General features: G+C 44.3%; 1 protein-coding gene across 3 annotated transcripts in view; it reads left to right on the top strand.

Moving 5' to 3' along the window:
* LOC139265923 (aminopeptidase Q-like) overlaps positions 1–23,637 on the top strand; it is a 352,506-nt gene that overhangs the window by 299,681 nt on the left and 29,188 nt on the right. For all 3 annotated transcript variants that reach the window (XM_070883537.1, XM_070883528.1, XM_070883519.1), the window contains exons 16-18: positions 6,911–7,015; positions 13,587–13,754; positions 19,358–19,498. In XM_070883537.1, the coding sequence (XP_070739638.1) occupies positions 6,911–7,015; positions 13,587–13,754; positions 19,358–19,498 (414 nt within the window). The remainder of the gene's footprint in view (positions 1–6,910; positions 7,016–13,586; positions 13,755–19,357; positions 19,499–23,637) is intronic.

Raw genomic sequence — 23,637 nt, 5'->3', positions numbered from 1 at the left:
CCGTTTGCTGCTCCCCTCGTCCCCAGGAATTCTACCTCTGGAGCTAGAAAGATGCACTTTGCCTTTTTCAGCCGCAGATCTACCCGGTCCTCCAGGTTGTGGAGGTGTTCTTCAGTATCACAACCCGGGATGAGGATGTCGTCTTGAAAAACCACTGTCCTTGGAATCGACTTGAGGAGGCTTTCCATATTGCATTGAAAGATCGCGGCGGCCGAGCGAATCCCAAACAGACATCTGTTGTACTCAAACAACCCCTTGTGTGTCGTGATGGTGGTCAGCTTCTTTGACTCACTCGCTAGCTCCTGGGTCATGTAAGCTGAGGTCAGGTCCAATTTTGAAAAATGTTTGCCACCGGATGGCGTCGCAAAGAGGTCCTCCGCTCTCGGTAGCGGGTACTGGTCTTGGAGTGACACCCAATTGATGGTGGCCTTGTAATCGCCACATATCCTGACCGACCCATCCGCCTTGAGCACCAGCATAATCGGGCTCGCCCAGTCACTGAATTCAGCTGGCGAGATGATGCCTTCCCTCAGCAGGCAGTCCAATTCGCCTTCTATCTTTTACCACATCACGTATGGCACCGCTCTGACCTTGTGGTGTACTGGGTTTATGTGAATCACTACCTTCGTCCCCATGAAAGTGCCAATGCCGAGTTGAAATAGTGAGTCAAATTTGTCCAGAACCTGTGAGCATGATATTCACTCCACAGAAGAAATTGCATTGACATCGCCCCATTTCCAGTTCATGACAGCAAGCCAACTCCTCCCCAGTAGTGCGAGACCGTCCCCCGGGACAATCCAGAGTGGCAACCTGTTCTCCGAGTCTTTGTGGGTCACGTTTACCGTGGCGCTGCCTAGCACCGGAATGATCTCCTTTGTGTATGTCCATAGCTCTGCAATAATTTTGGCCTCCTGGCCTTGGATGCCCACAACTTGTCGAACTGTTTGATACTTATCAGGGACTGGCTGGCCCCTGTGTCTAGCTCCATTGATACTGGGATGCCATTGAGGAGCAATTTCATCATTATCGGTGGCATCCTGGTGTGTGAACTGTATATGTACTACACATGAACTCGCTGAACTTCAGCCTCCCGCGTGTTCCCCCAGTTTCCATTTGGCCTCGTAGGGCTTACATCGTCCCCGTCCTCCTCGTACATCAATCTGGCCGCAGGCTTCCTGCACATACGCCCCAAGTGACCACTGACGTTGCAATTTCTGCAGGTATATTGCTGATACCTGCAAGCTCTGGCTGTGTGTTTGCCTTCACACCTCCAACATGAGCCGTTCTTTGAAACAAAATGTCCATTACCAGTCGATCGTCTCTGACTGTCTGTGTAACTGTTTTTAAGTGCACCATTAACAGGTGTTGATGGCCGCATTGTCCCTTGCGATGGCTTGAATCGCCGTTCAGCTAGCCATTGTCTCTGTTGAGTTCCCCATTTGGGTTCGACTACATGCTCGGGCATGTCCGATTGCCACTGTCTGCCTGGAGAACTGTGTGCCGCATTAACAATGTTGACTCCCTGTCCATTTGCTGCATTTAAACAAAGATTTTTGTCAAACATCATTCTTGTCTCTTCCTCCCCTGAGATAAATGTCTGGGCCATCAAAGCCGCCGTTTTCAGGGTCAAGTCTTTGGTCTCAATCAGTTTCCTGAAAACCCCAGCATGTCCGATGCCCTCAATAAAAAAGTCTCGCAGCATCTCCACTCTGCATGCATTTGGGAACTTACATAGGCTCGCCAGTCGCCAGAGGTCTGCCACAAAGTCTGGAACGCTTTGCCCTTCTCGCCGCCGGTGCGTGGAAAACCGGTGTCTCGCCATATGCATGCTGTTCGCCGGTTTGAAGTGTTCCCCGATCAAATTACTGAGCTCTTCAAAAGTCTTGTCCGCCAGCTTCTCTGGCGCTAGAAGGTCCTTCATCAGGGAGTACGTTCTGGACCCACAAACCGGCAGGAGATGAGCCCTGCGTTTGTCGGCCGAATCCTGTCCCAACCATTCCTTAATGATGAAGCTTTGCTGTAGTCTCTCAATAAAGTCGGCTCAATCATCAACAACACACTACCTCTCGTCTGTGCTGCTAGTGGCCATGCTCGCGTGGTTTAAATCCCAGTTTCTCGTCGCCAATAATATGTCCTTACTTTACAGTATAAATGCACACGAGGCCCATACTTGAGAGAAGGTCACTCTGTGACCAATAATCTTTATCAGCCAGCACTGAAGTGATGAAGGTGGGTGGAACTCCCCCTTTTATACCTGAAAGACCAGGTTAGGAGTGTCTCCCACAAGTTCACCACCTAGTGGTCAATGTTCTCACAGTGTACAACTAGTCAGTTTATACATGGGTTACAATGACAGTTAAAGACATGACAAATGGAGCATGATTTCATTTTAATGTAAAACATATTTTATTCAAATGTTTACAATGTACTTTACTTAACTTTAATAAAATTATTCTTGTGTTAAAGTGATATTAAAGTAAAGTTTAAAATCACTTAAAAACTTTAAGATCACTTATAAATTTGCAAATTTACATAACTTACAAAAAACCTTTAATTTGAGAACAATTACTACAGTAACAATAATAACAACAACAACAGCAGCAGCAAAGAAAGGCTGCACCCATCTCTCCTCCCCCTTATTCGAAGACCACCCGTTGCGCTTGGTCTTGGACACGCCACCACCCCTGCCCACAGGCGGTGGCACAGTGTTTCTGGGCTTGATATCAAGCTTATTTTCTTTCTAACATCTCGGGTACTGCACACCTCTTGAGGGTGGGGGGGCGTCAGGCGGCAAGTTGGAAGGCCCGGCTTTGGGCTCTTCAGAGGCTGGTTGGGGATTGGAGTGGGAGTGACAGTTGATTCCATCAATGGACGCGGGGTCTGGGTGTGTTCCCTTATTGCAGCAGCTAATGCCAACATGCCATCCTGACAGTGTTTCCAGACCTGCAATATTCCCTCCGGCATGTTGAGCAAAACTGTCTCAACCACCTGCAACATTCCCTCCCTCGTGGTTAGTGACAGTGTTTGCACTATCTCTGACATTCCCTCCCTCATGGCCACTACTCCCTCACTGATGGTCCCGGATATTGTTCCCATTTCTCGTGTCATTGCTGTTACTTCTCCTGACAGTCCCGCTACCTCATCACTCACCCCACTGATGGCGTCCAGGTGTGATCGGGTAAGGTCAATGCTCTCCGCACTCAATGACATCATCTGAACCATATCTGATCGATCCTGCACCTCGGGAGTGCGCGGTCGAGCTCTCCTTCCCCTCCTCCCCACGGGTGTTGCTCGCACCCCAACACTGGGACCCACAGCCTCAGACAGTGGGGCCCTGGGTGTGCCTCGCTGCACCCCACCACTGGGACCCGCAACCTCGGAAGGTGGGGCCCTGGATGTGCCTCGCTGCAGCCCACCACTGGGACCCGCAACCTGGGACAGTGGGGCCCTGGATGTGCCTCGCTGCACCCCACCACTGGGACCCACAACCTCTGAAGGTGTGAAACTATGAAATGTCCCACCAACACTCAAACCACTAGTCACGGAAGGGGCTGTCACCTCCATGAGCGACACCTTCTCCAAAGTCAGTACAACAGTGGGAGCTTCATCCAGCTCATTCCCTCCCCCCTCACCCCCATGTTCTTGGTCTGGAGGTTTGGATTGGAAGATGTTCTCTTCAGGCTCATCCTTGTCTGAATAATCTTCTGCATTGTCAGGGTTGGCCTCAAGTTCTGCAAAAGATAACAGAACAGTCAAATGGTTAGCAGCAGAGGAGGGGCAGGGTGGGTGGCATGAGTAGGCTCACACATCACAGGCCAGGCAGCAGCCTGATTTGAAGGACCATGATGCATTTGCAGGACTTAACCTCTCCCTCGAGTGTGGGCCCGGCTTGTGCAGTTCTGATTGCTTTCTTCCAGGCAGGACGCATCAAAGCAGCGACCCTCTCTTCCAAGGGTGTCAGTGGGTGCAGATTTGCTGGGCCTCCTCCTGTTTTAGGCCTTTCCCTTTTATTATGTGCCACCTTCCTCTGCAAAGATGAAATGCAACATTTTAGAGAGGGTGTCTTTCTGCTGTGTGGGACATTTACAGCTGGTCACATTTACACTTGCATTTCCATTGAAGAAATGAAAATATTACTTACACTAACTACTTGACCAAGGTCCTGCCATTTCTTTTTATACTGGCCTCCAGATCTCGTGATGGTCACCATTGCACAGTAATCTTCTGCAACTTGGTTCCAGCATTTCTTCATTTCTTTGGGTGGAACTTTTATGTGACCTCTGCTGGTGTCCAGCTCCTGCCATCTGGTCTCAATCACAGTAACTAGTGCCTCTACTTCTTCCTGTAAGAAATTCTTAGTCCTTGCACTGCATTGCACCTTGCATTGTTGCAGCTGCAATTTTTCCAATGCTCTCACACAGCACTGTTCTCACACACACAACTGGCTCTTTAAAAATAGCCGATTGCCAAATCCGAGCTGTACTCTAAAACGTCAAAAACGTAACCTTTTTTTCCACGCATGCGCAAAAGGTGCAGACAGCAGGCTCCACCCGCCGAGGTGACTGGATACGCTGTGCGGTGCCAAATTCAAATTATACATCGGGGAAACTTTGGTAAAATATTTCAGGCCTAGAGAAACAGGCATAACTCTGGCAATATGCCAGAAAACAGGCTTGGGGGAAAATTGAGCCAAAATCTCTCTCTTGCTTGGCTGGAAGATCTACCAGCAGAAACTTCAGCTGGGGAATCCGATTATCCTATCCTCGTGAAACAAACACACTACATAAGATGGCCCCAGCAGTTATCATGTAACTATATCACATGACCCTTTTATTATCTGCAGCAGTCCACAGTAGTCCACTAGGTGGAGCTCTATTACAGATATTTTTCCACAAATATTGATTCAAAGTGCAGAAAAATATGTATTTATCACAATTTGCATGTACTGGAAGTTCCCACCTCTATTTCTTCTGAGCCTATTAAATTATGTCATGCGGTGCTCGGTGGTTGCTCAGTGCTCAGTGAATTCCTCCCTCTGCTATTTTAGTGGAGGCATTAACCCAGTTAAAATAAATAAGCCAACGCCTGGCTAAAATAAATTAGGGGAAATTGCCATTTGAATGTGGTAAGCACCTGTTCAGTAGTATTCCAGATGTAGTTTCAGAATACTTCGGAATACTTGCCTTTATTAGCCGAGGCATAGAATATGAGCAGGGAGGCTCTTGTATAAAACACTGGTTAGGCTACAGCTAGAGTACTGTGGCAGTTCTGGTCACTACATTACAGGAAAGATCTGATTGCACTAGAGAGGGTACACAGGAGATTTACGAGGATGTTGCCTGGACTGGAGAATTTTAGCTATGAGGAAAGATTGGATAGGCTGGGTTTGTTTTCTTTGGAACAGAGGAGGCTGAGGAGAGACCTTATTGAGGTGTATAAAATTATGAGGGGCCTAGATAGAGTGAATAGGAAGGACCTGTTTCCCTTAGCAGAGGGGTCAACAACCAGGGGCATAGATTTAAAGTAATTGGGAGGAGGGTCAGAGGGGATATGAGGGGACATTTTTTCATCCAGAAGATGGTGGGGGTCTGGAACTCACTGCCTGAAAGGGTGGTAGAGGCAGAAACCTTCACCCATTTAAAAAGTACTTGGATGTGCACTTGATGTGCCGTAACCTACAAGGCTACGGACCAAGAGATGGAAAGTGGGATTAAGCTGGATAGCTCTTTGTCGGCCAGCGGGAACAGGATGGGCATAAATGGCCTCCTTATGTGCTGTAAATTTTTATGACTCAGAGACAGAGGGGTAGAATTTCCCTGAGGCTTCCGCAAATCTACCACCCGAGTTATGACAAACAATCAGAACCCCCCCTGGCATTAGTCATTAAACGTAACATTATTTCAGATTAAACACATTGCATCATTTTACCAACCCATTGACTAGGTTTTGAACTCATCTAAATCTTCTTCCTCGTAATAGAGATCTTTAAAATTATGAAAGCGTTTGATAGGATAGGCATAGAGAAGATGTTTCCACTTGTAGGGAGTCCAAAACTAGGGGTCATATGTCAATAAGATACTCAGTAATAAATCAGTGTCAGATGAAGTAGGGTGGGAGGAGGTTCATGTGGAGCATAAACACCGGCATTGACCAGTTGGATCGAACGGCCTGTTTCTGTGTAATTCTATGTAATATAGTGCCTATCGCAACCTCAAGACGTCCCAAGCACTTTACAGCCAATTAAGTACTTTTAATGATTAAGGAATTCTATGTAGTTACAATTTCCTCATGGTTTTGTTATTCATCAATTATTTAACACTCATTAATCTCTCATGCCATTACAAATGGGAAGTCAAAACATCATGCAGGGTGAGAGGGTGGAGGGATAATTGGACCCAGGCAAAGAGATGAGGGAAGGGGTGGAGATAAAGGAGTGCAGAGAGGAGGAGCAGGAGGAAGACGAGGAGGAGAGCAATGGGGGAGTGGATTGATTGTCTGTTATACACCCTGTCCAATTTTACCTTTCGTTAACTTTAATGGAAAGAAAAAAAATGGGTGATGTGTATAATAGGTGGCTAATCCCCTACCGTCCATTTTGCAGCCATGTCAAAGTTGAATTTTACCTCCGTTGAGTTTGGAGGTCACAAAGGCATGAATGAGGATTTCAGCAGAGAAGCTAAAGAAAGTGCAGAGGTAGGGGAAGTTATGGAGTCGGAAATTAGACAGTCCTTGTGATGGAAGCCTGAAATATGAGTTTTCCATGAATTTTGAAATGGAAATTTGCAATCCACCCAATCATTTGAATATATAATAGATAGCAGTGTAAGGTTAACAAACAGTTCTTTAGTGTAAATATGGAGTCACAGTAAATAAATATCACTGATTTGCTTCTACTTAACTTACCATCCAGATTTTTGTTCGCTGATACTCTTAATACAGTGTGCCAACTTGGTCTAAAGGACTGTGTGGATCGAGTAACAGCTCTTTATTCGCAGTGGAGTCCAACTAATAATACGTAAGTACTGCAAAATTACAAAAATCAACAAAAAACATTAATGGTTTTATTTTCCAGATAGCAGCAAAAAAGGAACAGAATCAGACGATGAAAACTACCGCCACATTCCCGACAAAGCTTAATTTCCATCGCTTCCAGGACCACTGCTGGTTGCCCTTTCCCACAGGACACAACAAAATGCCACTGGGGGGAGGGGGGAACCCAGGGAGGGGAATTTCACCCTTTATTGCTGCTGTCTCTGCCATCCCCAGGGATTGCCAGAAAAAAGGTAACAATAGGCCCGAGTCAGTGGTGGTAAGTCCCCAGAGAACTTCAGTGGAAGGAGAGGGCCTAGTGGTGATATACTTTCTCTCCGCAATGGCTCAACATTATATCTACCCCCTTGCATCTTAGTCCTCGAGATCAAGAAGCCAGCATTCCATTAGCCTTTTTGATTACTTTTTGTTCCTGCTCATGACATTTTAATGATCTATGTACATGGACCCCCTCCCTCTCTTTGGACTTCCCTTGCTTCTAGCTTTTCACCATTTAGAAAGTATTCTGATATATCCTTCTTTGGTCCAAAGTGCATGACCCCACACTTGCCTATATTAACATGCATTTGCCACAGTTTTACCCATTCACTTAATTTATTAATATCTCTTTTTTAATTTTTTCTTCCATCTACACTGGTTTTAATGCTGCCCATCACTAATTGCACTTGAGAAGCTGGTGGTGAGCCGCCTTCTTGAACTGCTGTCGTCTGTGAGATGAAGGTACTCCCATAGTGCTGTTGGGGAGGGAGTTCCAGGATTTTGACCCAACAATGATGAAGGATCATCGATATATTTCTAAGCCAGGATGGTATCTGACTTAGAGGGGAACTTGGAGAAGGTGATTTTCCCATGCTCTTGCTGCCATTGTCCTTCAAGGTGGTAGAGGTTGCAGGTTTGGGAGGTGCTGTCGAAGAAGCCTTGGCAAGTTGCTGAAGTACTTCTTGTAGATGGTACACACTGCAGCCATAGTGCATTAGTGGAAAGGTGAATGTTTAAGGTGGTGGATGGGATGCCAAACAAGTGGGCTGCTATGCCTTGGACTGTGTCGAGCGTCTTGAGTGTTGTTGGAGCTGCACCCAACCAGGCAAGTGGAGAGTATTCCATCACACTCCTGACTTGTGCCTTGCAGATGGAAAGACTTTGGGGAGTAAGGAGGTGAGACACTCACCGCAAAATACAGTCTCTGACCTGCACTTGTAGCCACAGTGTTTAAGTGACTGGTCTAGTTAAGTCTTTGGTCAATGGTGACCCCCAGGATGTTGATGTTGGGGTATTCGGGGATGGTTATGCCGTTGAATGTCAAGGGGCGGTGGTTAGACTCTCACTTGTTGGAGATAGTCATTGCTTGGCACTTGTTTGGCTCGAATGTTACTTGCCACTTAACAGCCCAAGTCTGAATGTCATCCAGGACTTGTTCCAAACAGGCACGGACTGCTTCACTTTCTGAGGAGTTGCAAATGGAACTGAATTCTGTGCAATCATCAGCGAACATCGCCACTTCTGACCATATGATGGAGGGAAGGTCATTGATGAAGCAGCTGAAGATGGTTAGGCCACTGCCCTGAGGAAATCCAGCAGTCATGTCCTGGGGCTGAGATAATTGACCTTCAACAAACAAAACCATCTTCCTTTATGCTAGGTATGACTCCAGCAGTGGAGAGTTTTCCCCCTGATTCCCATTGACTTCAATTTTACTAGAACTCCTTTATGCCACATTCGGTCAAATGCTGCCTTGATGTCAGGGGCAGTCACTCTCAATTCACCGATGTAATGCAGCTCTTTTGTCCATGTTTGGACCAAGGCTGTAATGAGGTCTGGAGCTGAGCGATCCTGGCGGAACCCGAACTGAGCAATCATCAGCGAACATCGCCACTTCTGACCATATGATGGAGGGAAGGTCGTTGAGCAGGATATTGGTGTGCAAGTGTCACTTGATAGCACTGTGACGGCACCTCCATCATTTTGCTGATGATTGAAAGTAGATTGATGGGATGGTAATTGGCCGGATTGGATTTGTCCTGATTTTGTGGACAGGACATATCTGGGTACTTTTTCACATTGTTGGGTACTGCCTTTGTGGTAGCTGTATTGGTACAGCTTGGCTAGAGGTGCGGCTGGTTCTGGAGCACAAGTCTTCAGCATGACAGCCGGGATGTTGTCAGGGCCCATAGCCTTTACTGTACCCAGTGTGCTCAGCTGTTTCTTGATATCACATGGAGTGAATCTAATTTCCCGATGACTGCCTTCTGTGATGTTGGGGACCTCAGGAGGAGACCGAGATGGATCATCCACTCGGCATTTCTGGCTGAAGATGGTTACAAACACTAAAAAGCCTTGTCTTTTGCCGGGTGCTGGGCTCTGCCATCATTAAGGATGGGGATATTCATGGAGCTTCCTCCTCTCATTAGTTGTTTGATTGTCCACCACCATTCATGACTGGATGTGGCAAGACTGCAGAGGTTTGATCTGATCAGTTGGTTGTGGGATCATTTAGCTCTGTCTATAGCATGCTGCTTCCACTGTTTAGCATACATGTACTCCTGTGTTGCAGCTTCTCCAGGTTGTCACCTCATTTTTAGGTATGCCTGATGCTGCTCTTGGCATGCTGTTCTACACTTCCCACTTAACCAGGGTTGGTCCCCTGACTTGATGGTAATGCTAGAGTAAGGGTTATGCTTGGCTATGAGGTTACAGATTGTCATGGTATACAATTCTGTTGCTGCTGATGGCCCACAGCGCCTCATGGATGCCCAGTTTTGAGCTACTGGATCTGTTCTGAATCTACCCCATTTGGCAGGGTGGTTGTGCCACACAACACAATGGAGGGTGTCCTCACTGTGAAGACGGGACTTTGTCTCGACAAAATTGTCCGGCGATCACTGCTACCAATACTGTCATGGACAGATGCATCTGCGACAGGTAGATTGGCAAGGACTAGGTCAAGTCGGTTTTTCCCTCATGTTGCTTCTCTCACCACCTGCCGCAGTCCCAGTCCGGTAGTCCATCAGGACTCGGCCAGCTCAGTCAGTAGAGGTGCTACCGAGCCACTCTTGGTGATTGGCATTGAATTCCCCCACCCAGGGGACACTCTTTGCCCTTGCTACCCTTTCTTCCAAATGGTGCTCAACATGGAGGAATATTGATTCAACAACTGAGGGAGGGTGGAGAATAGTTGCGGTCCCACACAGATCCTTGCGGGACATCACTAGTCACATAAAATTAGATGATCTGCCCAGTATCTTTCTTCTTTGTCTCCTGCCGCTCAGCCAATTTCCTACCATGTCAATAATTTTCCCTCAATTCCATGAGCTTCAACTTCAGCAAACAGTCTCCTAAGAGGGACTTTATTGAGTGCCTTCTGGAAGTCCATATATATAGTATCCAAAGGCATTTACCCATCCATTACTTTAGTCACCTCTTCAAAAAATTTAATCAGGTTCATCAGGCGTGACCTACCCTTAACAAATCCATACTGGGCCTCTCTGATCAGTTCAACATTTTCAAGGTGTTAGAAACATAGAAAATAGGTGCAGGAGTAGGCCATTCAGCCCTTCGAGCCTGCACCACCATTCAATATGATCATGGCTGACCATGCAACTTCAGTACCCCATTCCTGCTTTCTCTCCATAGTCCTTGATCCCTTTAGCCGTAAGGGCCACATCTAACTCCCTTTTGAAGATATCTAATGAACTGGCCTCAACAACTTTCTGTGGTAGAGAATTCCACAGGTTCACAATTCTCTGAATGAAGAAGTTTCTCCTCATCTCGGTCCTAAATGGCTCACCCCTTATCCTTAGACTGTGACCCCTGGTTCTGGACTTCCCCAACATCGGGAACATTCTACCTGCATCTAAACTGTCCAATCCCGTCTGAATTTTATATGTTTCTATGAGATCCCCTCTCATTCTTCTAAATTCCAGTGAATATAAGCCTAGTCGATCCAGTCTTTCTTCATATGTCAGTCCTGCCATCCTGGGAATCAGTCTGGTGAAACTTCGCTGCACTCCCTCAATAGCAAGAATGTCCTTCCTCAGATTAGGAGACCAAAGCTGTACACAATATTCAAGATGTGGCCTCACCAAGGCCCTGTACAACTGCAGAAAGATCTCCCTGCTTCTATACTCAAATTCTCTCGTTGTGAAGGCCAACATGCCATTTGCCTTCTTCACCGCCTGCTGTACCTGCATGCCAACTTTCAATGACTGATGTACCATGACACCCAGGTCTCGTTGCACCTTCCCTTTTCCTAATCTGTTACCATTCAGATAATTTTCTGCCTTCCTGTTTTTGCTACCAAAGTGGATAACCTCACATTTATCTACAATATACTGCATCTGCCATGCATTTGCCCACTCACCTAACCTGTCCAAGTCACCCTGCAGCTTCTTGGCATCTTCCTCACAGCTCACACTGCCACCCAGCTTAGTGTCATCTGCAAACTTGGAGATATTACATTCAATTCCTTCGTCTAAATCATTAATGTATATTGTAAATAGCTGGTGTCCCAGCACTGAACCTTGCGGTACCCCACTAGTCACTGCCTGCCATTCTGAAAAGGACCCGTTTATTCCTACTCTTTGCTTCCTGTCTGCCAACCAGTTCTCTATCCATGTCAATACATTACCCCCAATAACATGTGCTTTCATTTTGCACACTAATCTCTTGTATGGGACATTGTCAACAGCCTTTTGAAAGTCCAAATACACCACATCTGCTGGTTCTCCCTTGTCCACTCTACTAGTTTCATCCTCAAAAAATTCTAGAAGATTTGTCAAGCATAATTTCCCTCTCATAAATTCATGCTGACTTGGACCGATCCTGTCACTGCTTTCCATATGCGCTGCTAGTACATCTTTAATAATTAATTCCAGCATTTTCCCCACTACCGATGTCAGGCTATGCGGTCTATAATTCCCTGTTTTCTCTCTCCCTCCTTTTTTAAAAAGTGGGGTTACATTATCTACCCTCCAATCCATAGGAACTGATCCAGAGTCAATAGAATGTTGGAAAATGACCACCAATGCATCCACTATTTCTAGGGCCACTTCCTTAAGTATACTGGGATGCAGACTATCAGGCCCTGGGGATTTATCAGACTTCAATCCCATCAATTTCCCTAACACAATTTCCTGACTAATAAGGATTTCCTTCAGTTCCTCCTTCTCGCTAGACCCTCGGTCTCCTATTATTTCCGGAAGGTTATTTGTATATGCCTTAGTGAAGACAGAACCAAAGTAGTTGTTCAATTGGTCTGCCATTTCTTTGTTCCATATTATAAATTCACCCGATTCTGACTGCAAAGGACCTACATTTGTCTTCACTAATCTTTTTCTCTTCACATATCTATAGAAGCTTTTGCAGTCAGTTTTTATGTTCCCTGCAAGCTTACTCTCATATGCTATTTTCCCCCTCCTAATTAAACCCTTTGTCCTCCTCTGCTGAATTATAACATTCTCCCAGTCCTCAGGTTTGCTGCTTTTTCTCACCAATTTATATGCCTCTTCCTTAGATTTAATACTATCCCTAATTTCCCTTGTTAGCCACGGTTGAGCCACCTTCCCCGTTTTATTTTTACGCCAGACACGGATGTACAATTGTTGAAGTTCATCCATGTGATCTTTAAATGTCTGCCATTGCCTATCCACCGTCAACCCTTTAAGTATAATTTTCCAGTCTATCCTAGCCAATTCACATCTCATACCATCCCGAAGTTACCTTTCTTTAAGTTCAGGACCCTAGTCTCTGAATTAACTGTGTCACTCTCCATCTTAATGAAGAATTCTACCATATTATGGTCACTCTTCCCCAAGGGGCCTTGCACAACAAGATTGCTAATTAATCCTCTCTCATTACACAACACCCAGTCTAGGATGTTCCATCATTCTATCCTTAATTACAGACGTTAGTCATTTCCTAACAACAGATGTTAGACTAACTGATATACAATCCCCTTTATTCCCTCTCTCACCTTTCTCAAATAGCAGAGTGACAGCTGCAATTTTCCAATCTAAAGGAACGGTTCCAGATTTGAGAGAACTTTGGAAGATCATAGTTCGGACTTCTGCAAAGTTCTCATCTACTTCCTTTAAAACTTGTTACTCTTTAGTGCCGTTATTTTCTTCATTATTGTTAATTTGCTTATGTTAATTATGGTGAGTTGCTGTTGCTGATTCAATATTAGTTACTTTGGGGTGTCCGGCATGCTATCCTCTTCCTCTACTGTCAATCCTGTTGCAAAGTAATTATTTAACATGTTCATCATTTCCTTATTTTCATCTACAACACTTAAGTGTACTGAAGTAACTGCTGAAAGGTATTCTAGTTGACCATTAGGGGAATTTTATGAACTTGAGACGATAGAGGTAACTTTCCTGCACTGCACTCTTGACAATGAGCTTCAGCTGCCAGGAGTGCATGTCAGAAATTCAGGCATAATCATCAGAAAATTACCCTGAAATATCAAATTTCTGTACAGAATTTCTAGATTGACCAACTGAAGGAAAATATGAAAGCATTGTCACATTCTTGTCTTTTAGAATTCCAAATGATCTCAGACACATAATCTACTGTCAGGCCATTAGAACTGGCACAGAAAAAGAATGGAACTTTGTATGGACAATTTATCATAATCGTACTTCAAAAACAGAGAGAACTGCTTTACTTCTGGCTCTGGGTTGTAGTCGAGAACCATGGATTCTAACCAGGTATTATCTTTCCAGCATGTAACAACTCAGTGCTTTCTTTATATCTTCATAATTTAAAAAAAACTGATGTGTTTCTTTTTTGTGCAATTTTGTTGGACAATGTTAATGATCTGTCCTTTTCTATTATCACTTTCCCAAAGCCTCATGGGAAATGGTGATCTTATTTCAAAAGTTACCATAGTTTTAGGAATCTTGTTGGTCCTTTGTGATCCATGTGACCATTCTGTTATCTCGTGTATCTAGCAATCTTATAGGCTATTGGTAACCACATGATCAACTTAATTAATCCATGTTGCATTGGAAGGACACTGCAGTAATGCCACTACAGGAAGGAAAGACAGGGGCATGGATTCATCTACCATTGGTCTATGGTAACTGCTGCTTAACAGCCCCTGGTAACCATGTGCCCCATGCTCGTTAGTTTTGAACAGTGATAGGTCTGTGAAAACAATGTGACTTAAAAATCTCATCTGTCATTGGTCTGTGGTAAGCACTGTTCATATGTGCCTGGTAACAATTACAAAGTGGCATAATAGTTACGTTTCAGATGATTTTTCTAGGGCAGCAAAAAAAACTCCTCAGAAATGTATTAAGAGGTAGATACATGTGGTAAGTTAGCAGTACGAATGCAGGAAATATATAAATATACACAAGGAATAACTTTGCAAGGCTCTGCTTCTGGCATGGAGCTTCAGTGGAAGGGAGCATAGGTCACAGATTTAACCCTTCAAACATTATAGCCCTATCTTCGACCCATGCTCCGGTTTAGTTATGCATGTCTCTGCATATATCCATCTACGTGGAGGCCCGACCTACGAGGGAACATCAGCGGCAGGTCAGGGCCATAAAAGAAATGGCATGCGGCCCGGGAGCAGCATGGAGGCCTGCCACTACAAGGTACAGCGCGAGCTGGTGCAGGAGGGCGAGGGCTGTGAAGAGTGACATCATCAAGATCCAGCTCGGTGATTGGAGCGTGGGCAGATACAGCAAGAGCAGCGAGGTCAGGGCGAAGGAGCTGTGAGAGACAATGGAGGAACGTGATCTGGGCCCAGGGGAGGCGCGAGTTTCAGGCCAGGGGCCCAGAGGCAGCACAGACCAGCCCACACTGCGATATGTGTGCGCACTAGGTTCGTGCAGCAGAGCTGGTCTCCAGTTGTCTTGGGTAATATATAAAATGGAAAAGAGTGACTAAAGTAAATGTTGGTCCCTTAGAAGATGAGAAGGGGGATTTAATAATGGGAAATGTGGAAATGGCTGAGACCTTAAACAATTATTTTGCTTCGGTTTTCACAGTGGAAGACACAAAAACCATGCCAAAAATTGCTAGTCACGTGAATATGGGAAGGGAGAACCTTGAGACAATCAATATCGCTAGGGGGGTAGTGCTGGACAGACTAATGGGATTTAAGGTAGACAAGTCCCCTGGTCCTGATGAAATGCATCCCAGGGTATTAAAAGAGATGGCGGAAGTTATAGCAGATGCATTCGTTATAATCTATCAAAATTCTCTGGACTCTGGGGAGGTACCAGCGGTTTGGAAAGAAGCTAATGTAATGTCTCTGTTTAAAAAAGGGGGCAGACAAAAGGCAGGTAACTATAGGCCGGTTAGTTTAACATCTGTTGTGGGGAAAATACTTGAAGCTATCAGTAAGGACGAAATAGCGGGACATCTAGATAGGAATAGTGCAATCAAGCAGACACAACATGGATTCATGAAGGGGAAATCATGTTTAACTAATTTACTGGAATTCTTTGAGGATATAACGAGCATGGTGGATAGAAGTGTACCGATGGATGTGGTGTATTTAGATTTCCAAAAGGCATTCGATAAGGTGCCACATAAAAGGTTGCTGCAGAAGATAAAGGTTCGTGGAGTCAGAGGAAATGTATTAGCATGGATCGAGAATTGGCTGGCTAACAGAAAGCAGAGAGTCGGGATAAATTGGTCCTTTTCGGGTTGGAAATCGGTGGTTAGTGGTGTGCCACAGGGATCGGTGCTGGGACCACAACTGTTTACAATATACATAGATGACCTGGAAGAGGGGACATAGTGTAATGTAACAAAATTTGCAGATGACATAAAGATTAGTGGGAAAGTGGGTTGTGTAGAGGACACAGAGAGGCTGCAAAAAGATTTAGATAGGTTAAGCGAATGGGCTAAGGTTTGGCAGATGGAATACAATGTCAAAAAATGTGAGGTCATCCACCTTCGAAACAAAAACAGTAAAAGGGAATATTATTTGAATGGGGAGAAATTACAACATGCTGCGGTGCAGAGGGACCTGGGGGACCTTGTGCATGAATCCCAAAAAGTTAGTTTGCAGGTGCAGCAGGTAATCAGGAAGGCGAATGGAATGTTGGCCTTCATTGCGAGAGGGATGGAGTACAAAAGCAGGGAGGTCCTGCTGCAACTGTACAGGGTATTGGTGAGGCCGCACCTGGAGTACTGCGTGCAGTTTTGGTCACCTTACTTAAGGAAGGATATACTAGCTTTGGAGGGGCTACAGAGACGATTCACGAGGCTGATTCTGGAGATGACCTTATGATGATAGATTGAGTAGACTGGGTCTTTATTCGTTGGTGTTCAGAAGGATGAGGGGTGATCTTATAGAAACATTTAAAATAATGAAAGGGATAGACAAGATAGTGGCAGAGAGGTTGTTTCCACTGGTCGGGGAGACTAGAACTAGGGGGCACAGCCTCAAAATACGGGGAGCCAATTTAAAACCGAGTTGAGAAGGAATTTCTTCTCCCAGAGGGTTGTGAATCTGTGGAATTCTCTGCCCAAGGAAGCAGTTGAGGCTAGCTCATTGAATGTATTCAAATCACAGATAGATACATTTTTAACCAATAAGGAAATTAAGGGTCATGGGGACCGGGCGGGTAAGTGGAGCTGAGTCCACGGCCAGATCAGCCATGATCTTGTTGAATGGCGGAGCAGGCTCGAGGGGCTAGATGGCCTACTCCTGTTCGTAATTCTTATGTTCTTATGTTCTTATGTAATCCTTGCCACTGGACCAAGACCTAGCTCTGTCAAGCCCGTGTGGTGGCTGGTATGCAACGGCCACCCCTCGTTAAAAAAATGCACGCACAGGCATCTTCCACCCTTCAGGATGTAGTTCGGATCCTTCATTGAAACACCTGTGAACTTGGCTTTTTTTTGGCGTTTAAACAAGTCATCCTCGTTTCGAGGGACCGCCTTTGATGATGATTAATATTAATGAGTGGTCTCAGGAGTCAAACCTTTCTGCACCAGTACATGGTTCTGTCAATGTAACATAATGTGACAAGTTGATAATAATGGGACATCACCTAATGTTATGTAACAGCCTAAACACAACCCGAATTAAATGTCAGGTAATTGTCCATCAAACCGGTCAGCAATCATGGCATTGCAAAAATCATCAACAGAAGTATGTAGTACTTTAAGCGAGCCGTATTGATCGCAATGCTTTTAAAGAAGTAAAAGCAGAAACATTTTGTGTTCGCAACAGGTAGATGCGTGAAGATAATCGAACACAGGAAAAAACAAGGTGAAAGGGTAGGTGTAAGGGAAGCATGGATGCAGAAGGTGGAATCATAAATAATACCCAGTAAGGGATCGTAGCAGCAGAGAAGTAATGGAGTAGAATTATCATAAAGAGAACACAAGCTACAGGGACATGCAAAATGCTTATCTGAACCAGCATGGGTGCACATATCTTCACCTGACCACCTGAACAAGTCTTCGCTCCAGCTTGCTGACAAAACTTTTGACCCTCTCCCCAAAGCCAGTTTTGAAGCATCCCACCCTGCACTACGCAGGGTTTTGGCCCGAACTTCTCTCCCAGCTGAACAAGTTTTCACTGCTCCCCTGTCTGAAAGCCACACAGTGAAGTTTGTGGAGAGATAAGGACAGAATCTATGTCAGAAACTCTCCACAATCAGCAAAAAATGAGTGGAGGAGCAGTTAAAATGTAGTGGCTCCATTTCCAGCAGTGTTCCCGCCGATATCCCATTTCAACATTGCTGAATTTGGCAGCGGATCAGCCTCTCTGAGCTGGACCCCAGCTGACATATGGGGCACCTTGATGGCATTTTAACTGGCTCCTGAGCAGCGGCCATCCAAGCGGTCAAGCTGCTGTCCTCAAAAGTAAGGTAAAACTACTTAGCAAAAACATAGTGAGGCCACAAGGAAAGTCTGAGCCTCTGTTGCCCTGGGCTGTTCCCATTCCCCAGCTGCGAGATCCTCGCAACAACCCCCTTCCTGGATTTACCTTGATGTCGATTGGGCGTAGTTGACCTTCAAGCCCCTCCCTTCACCGAGCTGCCGCTCTCCATCTGAAACAGGTAAATAGCCAACTAGCGGCGTTCAGATTTCTCGTTTAAACTAATCAGTCTCCTGCAGCTTTGCCGATGCAAGTGAATTCCCTGACGGTAATATTAAAGAATATTAAAATGAAATATAATGTTTTAAACATAACATGTAATATATTATATATAAAAATCGTAATTTATTAAATCTATTTCAATCAACACAATATATTCAAATTATAATATATTAAATATATAAAATGATCTATAATGTATTTAAATTATATATTTACTATAATACAATCAATAACATATTGAAAGCATTATTAAAAAACTGTAATTGTAAAGTGTCAGCCTGTCACCGCTCCCTGATGCCTATTAGTGCTGCATCTCCCAGCACAGTGACACCAGACAAATTTCAGGTAAGTTTGGGGAAAAAAATCAGCCTAGAAATGTTTTGAGCCTCTTCAGGGCAGAGTAGCAGAGTGGGGCTTTGTCCTCTCGATGCTTTCTCCCCATATCGCATTGATAGGAAATGTGATCAATCGGGGCATATGCTCTATATCTGTAGTGGCTACCCCTCCCCCTGTTGTGGCAACGAAAACTCAGAGGGACACCCTGCCTCTCTGAGGAGTGGAAGCCCAAGGTCCAGACAGAAAAAACCTCTTTGTTTAAATAGACCACTCTCTGGCTCCTGTTCTAACAGAAAGTGATCCTTCTCAATCAATCTCCATTTGCTATCTTAACTATAAGCCCTCATGAGACCCAGAATGTGACCCATGCCTGCTAGGGAAGGCTGGATATAACATGGGCAGCTGGATGGAATTCCCATGGTAGTTCGGGAATGCTCCTAGGCATGCCCCTGAATTGTGGTCGGAATGTGGGGAGAGGGGTGTTGAACAGAAAAAGTGCCCACCTGTCCCCTCTCCTACTCTGGATCAGAATAGCCAACTTAATGTACATTGGGTGGAAACCTAGCAAAAACACCTGCCCCAAATTGTAATCCCCAGCCACAAATGTAATATTATTGTGCATTAGAGGAATTAACAGCCTTCAATCTCAGTTGGCAAAGTTACAAGAGATCCTGTATAAATCGCCAACAATAAATCTCCTACTGAACTTTTGCAGTTTCCATAATTTTCTTAATTGGATCTTTTACTTGTGTTCCACCAGTGTGTACAGTGACTGCCAGGGTGGGACCTTGACACAGCTCAAGTCGTGACTTACTTAATGAAACTTGAGAATAAATATACTGTACATCATTAATGATCACTAACAACACATTGTAACTCTTAATTTTATTTTTGCAGATATTTACACTATGCTCTAGACGAGTCAAAGATCTTGCAAAAAGATTCATTGTTGGTTTTTCGTGCGGTGGCAAAAAATCCCTTTGGTTACCTTTTAGTATGGAACTTCATAAGAGCAAACTGGAAAACTATCCACACTGAGTAAGTCAACATGCTAGAGTGTAAATTTCATCTGGCAGCTGCTTCTGGTGCATTTAAGCATGATCTTAAAAAATACATCCAATATTCCCCCCATTTACATAATGCATTAATCTCTAACTCAATCTGCTGTGGCATTGTGGTATAAATATATACATTAGGGTAGAAATTCTAATTCTGTACTTGCCAGTCCTCAATATTCCATCCATTCACTGTAATGGCCAGAAAGTCACTGCCTGGCAAGTGCAGTATTGAAATGTCAATGCTCAGTAGTTAGATGCCGAAAGGGGAATTTATTTGCATTAAACTGAACATTACTTAATGAATAAATACAAAACATTTAAAAAAGCATAGCAAACATTTATTGTTATTATGATACTTTAGTAAAAAATATTGATCTATTAAAAGAGATATTGTGAAGTAGTTCCTGTCTGTGATATATTTGTGATTGTTGTGGAAAACATCAGGAATTACAGGTTTATAACTTTATATAATGTTGAAAACACTGAAACCATTTAAAAATATAATGTTAAATCAATATTTTGCCAACTCTGATTTTCAAAACTACTCTGCATTGTAACTTCTTTTCATTTCTCTATTTTATCAAAGCTGCTATGAACATAAGAATTAGGAGCAGGATTAGGCCATATGGCCTGCTCCGCCATTCAATAAAATCATGGCTGGCCTTCTACATCAACTCCACCATACCCCCCTGAACCCTATATCCCTTGATTCCCTTAATATCCTAAAAATGATTGTACTCTGGCTTTAATATACTCAACAACTGAGCATCGATAGCCCTCTGGGATACAGAATTCCAAAGATTCACAACCCTTTGAGTGTCAAAATTTCTCCTCATCGCAGTCCTAAATGCCGACCCCGTCTTCTGAGACTGTGACCCCTAGTTCTAGACTCCCCAGCCAGGGGAAGCATCTTCCCAGATTCTATCCTGTGACGCCCCTTGAGAATGTTTTTTGTTTCAATGAAATCGTCTCTCATTCTTCTAAACTCTAGGCAATGAAGGCCTAGTCTACTCAATCTGTCCTCATCGGACAATCCCCCCATCCCAGGGGCCGAATGGTCTACTCCTGCTCCTATTTATTATGTTCTTATAAAACTTTTGTTGCACTCCCTGCTTAGGTTTACATAGGATTACATAGGATATGCAGCACAGAAACAGGCCATTCAGCCAACCAGTCCATGTCGGCGTTTATGCTCCACTGAAGCCTCCTTCCATCTTTCCTCATTTAACTATAAGCATAACCTTCTATTCCCTTCTCCCTCATATGCTTGTCTAGCCTCCCCTTAAACGCATCTGTACTATTCGCTTCAACCACTCCCTGTGGCAGCGAGTTCCACATTCTCAGCACTCTTTGGGTAAAGACGTTCCTTCTGAATTCCCTATTGAATTTCTTGGTGATAATCTTATATTGAGGGCCTCTAGTTATGCTCTTCTCCACAAATGGAAACATTCTCTCTGTATGCACTCTATCAAAACCTTTCATAATTTTAAAGACCTCTTCTATCAGGTCAAGAAAAAAGAGATCCAGCCTGTTCATTCTTTCCTGATATGGTAAGGAGACCAAAACTGTAGCACTGCAGGTTTAGTCTCACCAAGGCCCTATATAATTGTAGCAAGACTTACTTACTTTTATACTCCAATCCCTTTGTAATAAAGGCTGACATACCATTTGCTTTCCTAATTGTGTGCTGTACCTGCATGTTAACCTTTTCTGATTTGATAACAAGGACACTCTGAGTACCAACGATCCCCATCTCTCACTATTTAAAAAATATTCTGCTTTTCTACTTTTCGCACCAAAGTGGATAACTTCACACAACCACATTATATTCCATCTGCCATATTCTTGCCCACAAACGTAACCTGCCTATATCCCTGTGCAGGCATTTTGTAGCCACCTCACAAGTTACTTTCCCACCTAACTTTGTATTATCAGTAAACTTGGATACATTACGCTCAGTCCTCTCATAGAAACATAGAAAGAAACATAGAAAAATAGGTGCAGGAGTAGGCCATTCGGCCCTTTGAGCCTGCACTGCCATTCAATAACATCATGGCTGATCATTCCTTCAGTATCCCTTTTCTGCTTTCTCTCCATACCCCTTGATCCCCTTCACCGTAAGAGCCATATCTAACTCCCTCTTGAATATATCCAGTGAACTAGCATCAACAACTGTCTGCGGCAGGGAATTCCACAGGTTAACAACTCTCTGAGTAAAGAAGTTTCTCCTCATCTCAGTCCTAAATAGCCTACCCCTTATCCTAAGACGATGTCCCCTGGTTCTGGACTTCCCCAACATCGGGAACATTCTTCCTGCATCTAACCTGTCCAGTCCCGTCAGAATCTTATATGTTTCTATGAGATCCCCTCTCATCCTTCTAAACTCCAATGAATAAAGACCCAGTTGATCCAGTCTCTCCTCATATGACAGCCCAGCCATCCCTGGGATCAGTCTGGTGAACCTTCGCTGCACTCCCTCAATAGCGAGAATGTCCTTCCTCAGACGAGGAGACCAAAACTGAACACAATATTCCAGGTGAGGCCTCACCAAGGCTCTGTACAACTGCAGTAAGACCTCCCTGCTTCTATATTCAAATCCCCTAGCTATGAAGGCCAACATACCATTTGCCTTCTTCACCGCCTGCTGTATCTGCGTGCCCACTTTCAGTGACTGATGAACCATGACACTACGGTCTCGTTGCACCTCCCCTTTTCCTAGTCTGCAGCCATTCAGATATTATTCTGCCTTCGTCTTTTTGCCCCCAAAATGGATAACCTCACATTTATCCACATTATACTGCATCTGCCATACATTTGCCCACTCACCTAACCTGTCCAAATCACCCTGCAGCCTCTTAGCGTCCTCCCCACAGCTCACACCGTCACCCAGTTTAGTGTCATCTGCAAACTTGGAGATATTACACTCTATTTCTTCATCCAAATCGTTAATATATATTGTGAGCACTGAGCCCTGTGGAACTCCACTAGTCACTGCCTGCCATTCCGAAAAGGACCCGTTTATCCTGACTCTCTGCTTCTTGTCTGCCAACCAGTTCCCTATACACATCAGTACATTACCCCCAATACCATGTGCTTTGATTTTGTACAACAATCTCTTGTGCGGTAACTTGTCAAAAGTCTTCTGAAAGTCCAAATACACCACATCCACTGGTTCTCCCTTGTCCACTCTGCTAGTTACATCCTCAAAAAATTCCAGAAGATTCGTCAAGCATGATTTCCCTTTCATAAATCCATGCTGACTTGATCCGATCCTGTCACCGCTTTCCAAATGCGCTGCTATTTCGTCCTTCATGATCAATTCCAACACCTTCCCCACCACCGATGTCAAGCTAACCAGTCTATAATTACCCATTTTCTCTCTCCCTCCTTTTTTAAAAAGTGGTGTTACATTAGCTACCCTCCAGTTCATGGGAACGGATCCAGAGTCGATAGACTGTTGGAAAATGATCACCAATGCATCCACTATTTCTTGGGCCACTTCCTTGAGCACTCTGGGATGCAGACTATCAGGCCCCGGGGATTTATCGGCCTTCAATTCCATCAATTTCCCTAACACAATTTCCCGCCTAATAAGGATATCCTTCAGTTCCTCCCCCTCACCAGACCTACTGTCCCTTAGTACCTTCAGAAGGTTATTTGTATCTTCCTTCGTGAAGACAGAACCGAAGTATTGGTTCAATTGGTCTGCCATTTCTTTGTTCCCCATTATAATTTCACCTGAATCCAAGGGATCTACGTTTGTCTTTACTAATCTTTTTCTCTTCACATATTTATAGACGCTTTTGCAGTCAGTTGTTATATTCCTGCAAGCTTCCTCTCGTACTCTATTTTCCCCCTCTTAATTAAACCCTTAGTCCTCCTCTGTTGAATTCTAAATTTCTCCCAGTCCTCAGGTTTGCTGCTTTTTCTCACCAATTTATATGCCTCTTCCTTAGATTTAATACTATCCCTAATTTCCCTTGTTAGCCGCGGTTGAGCCACCTTCCCCGTTTTATTTTTACTCCAGACAGGGATGTACATTTGCTGAAGTTCATCCATGTGATCATTAAATGTTTGCCATTGCTTATCTACCATCAACCCTTTTAGTATCGTTTGCCA

Source organism: Pristiophorus japonicus, chromosome 1, assembly GCF_044704955.1.
Source record: "Pristiophorus japonicus isolate sPriJap1 chromosome 1, sPriJap1.hap1, whole genome shotgun sequence".
Classification (NCBI taxonomy): domain Eukaryota; kingdom Metazoa; phylum Chordata; class Chondrichthyes; family Pristiophoridae; genus Pristiophorus; species Pristiophorus japonicus.
The sequence above is the reverse complement of the archived record's forward strand: the minus strand, read 5'-3'. Positions and strand labels throughout refer to the sequence as shown.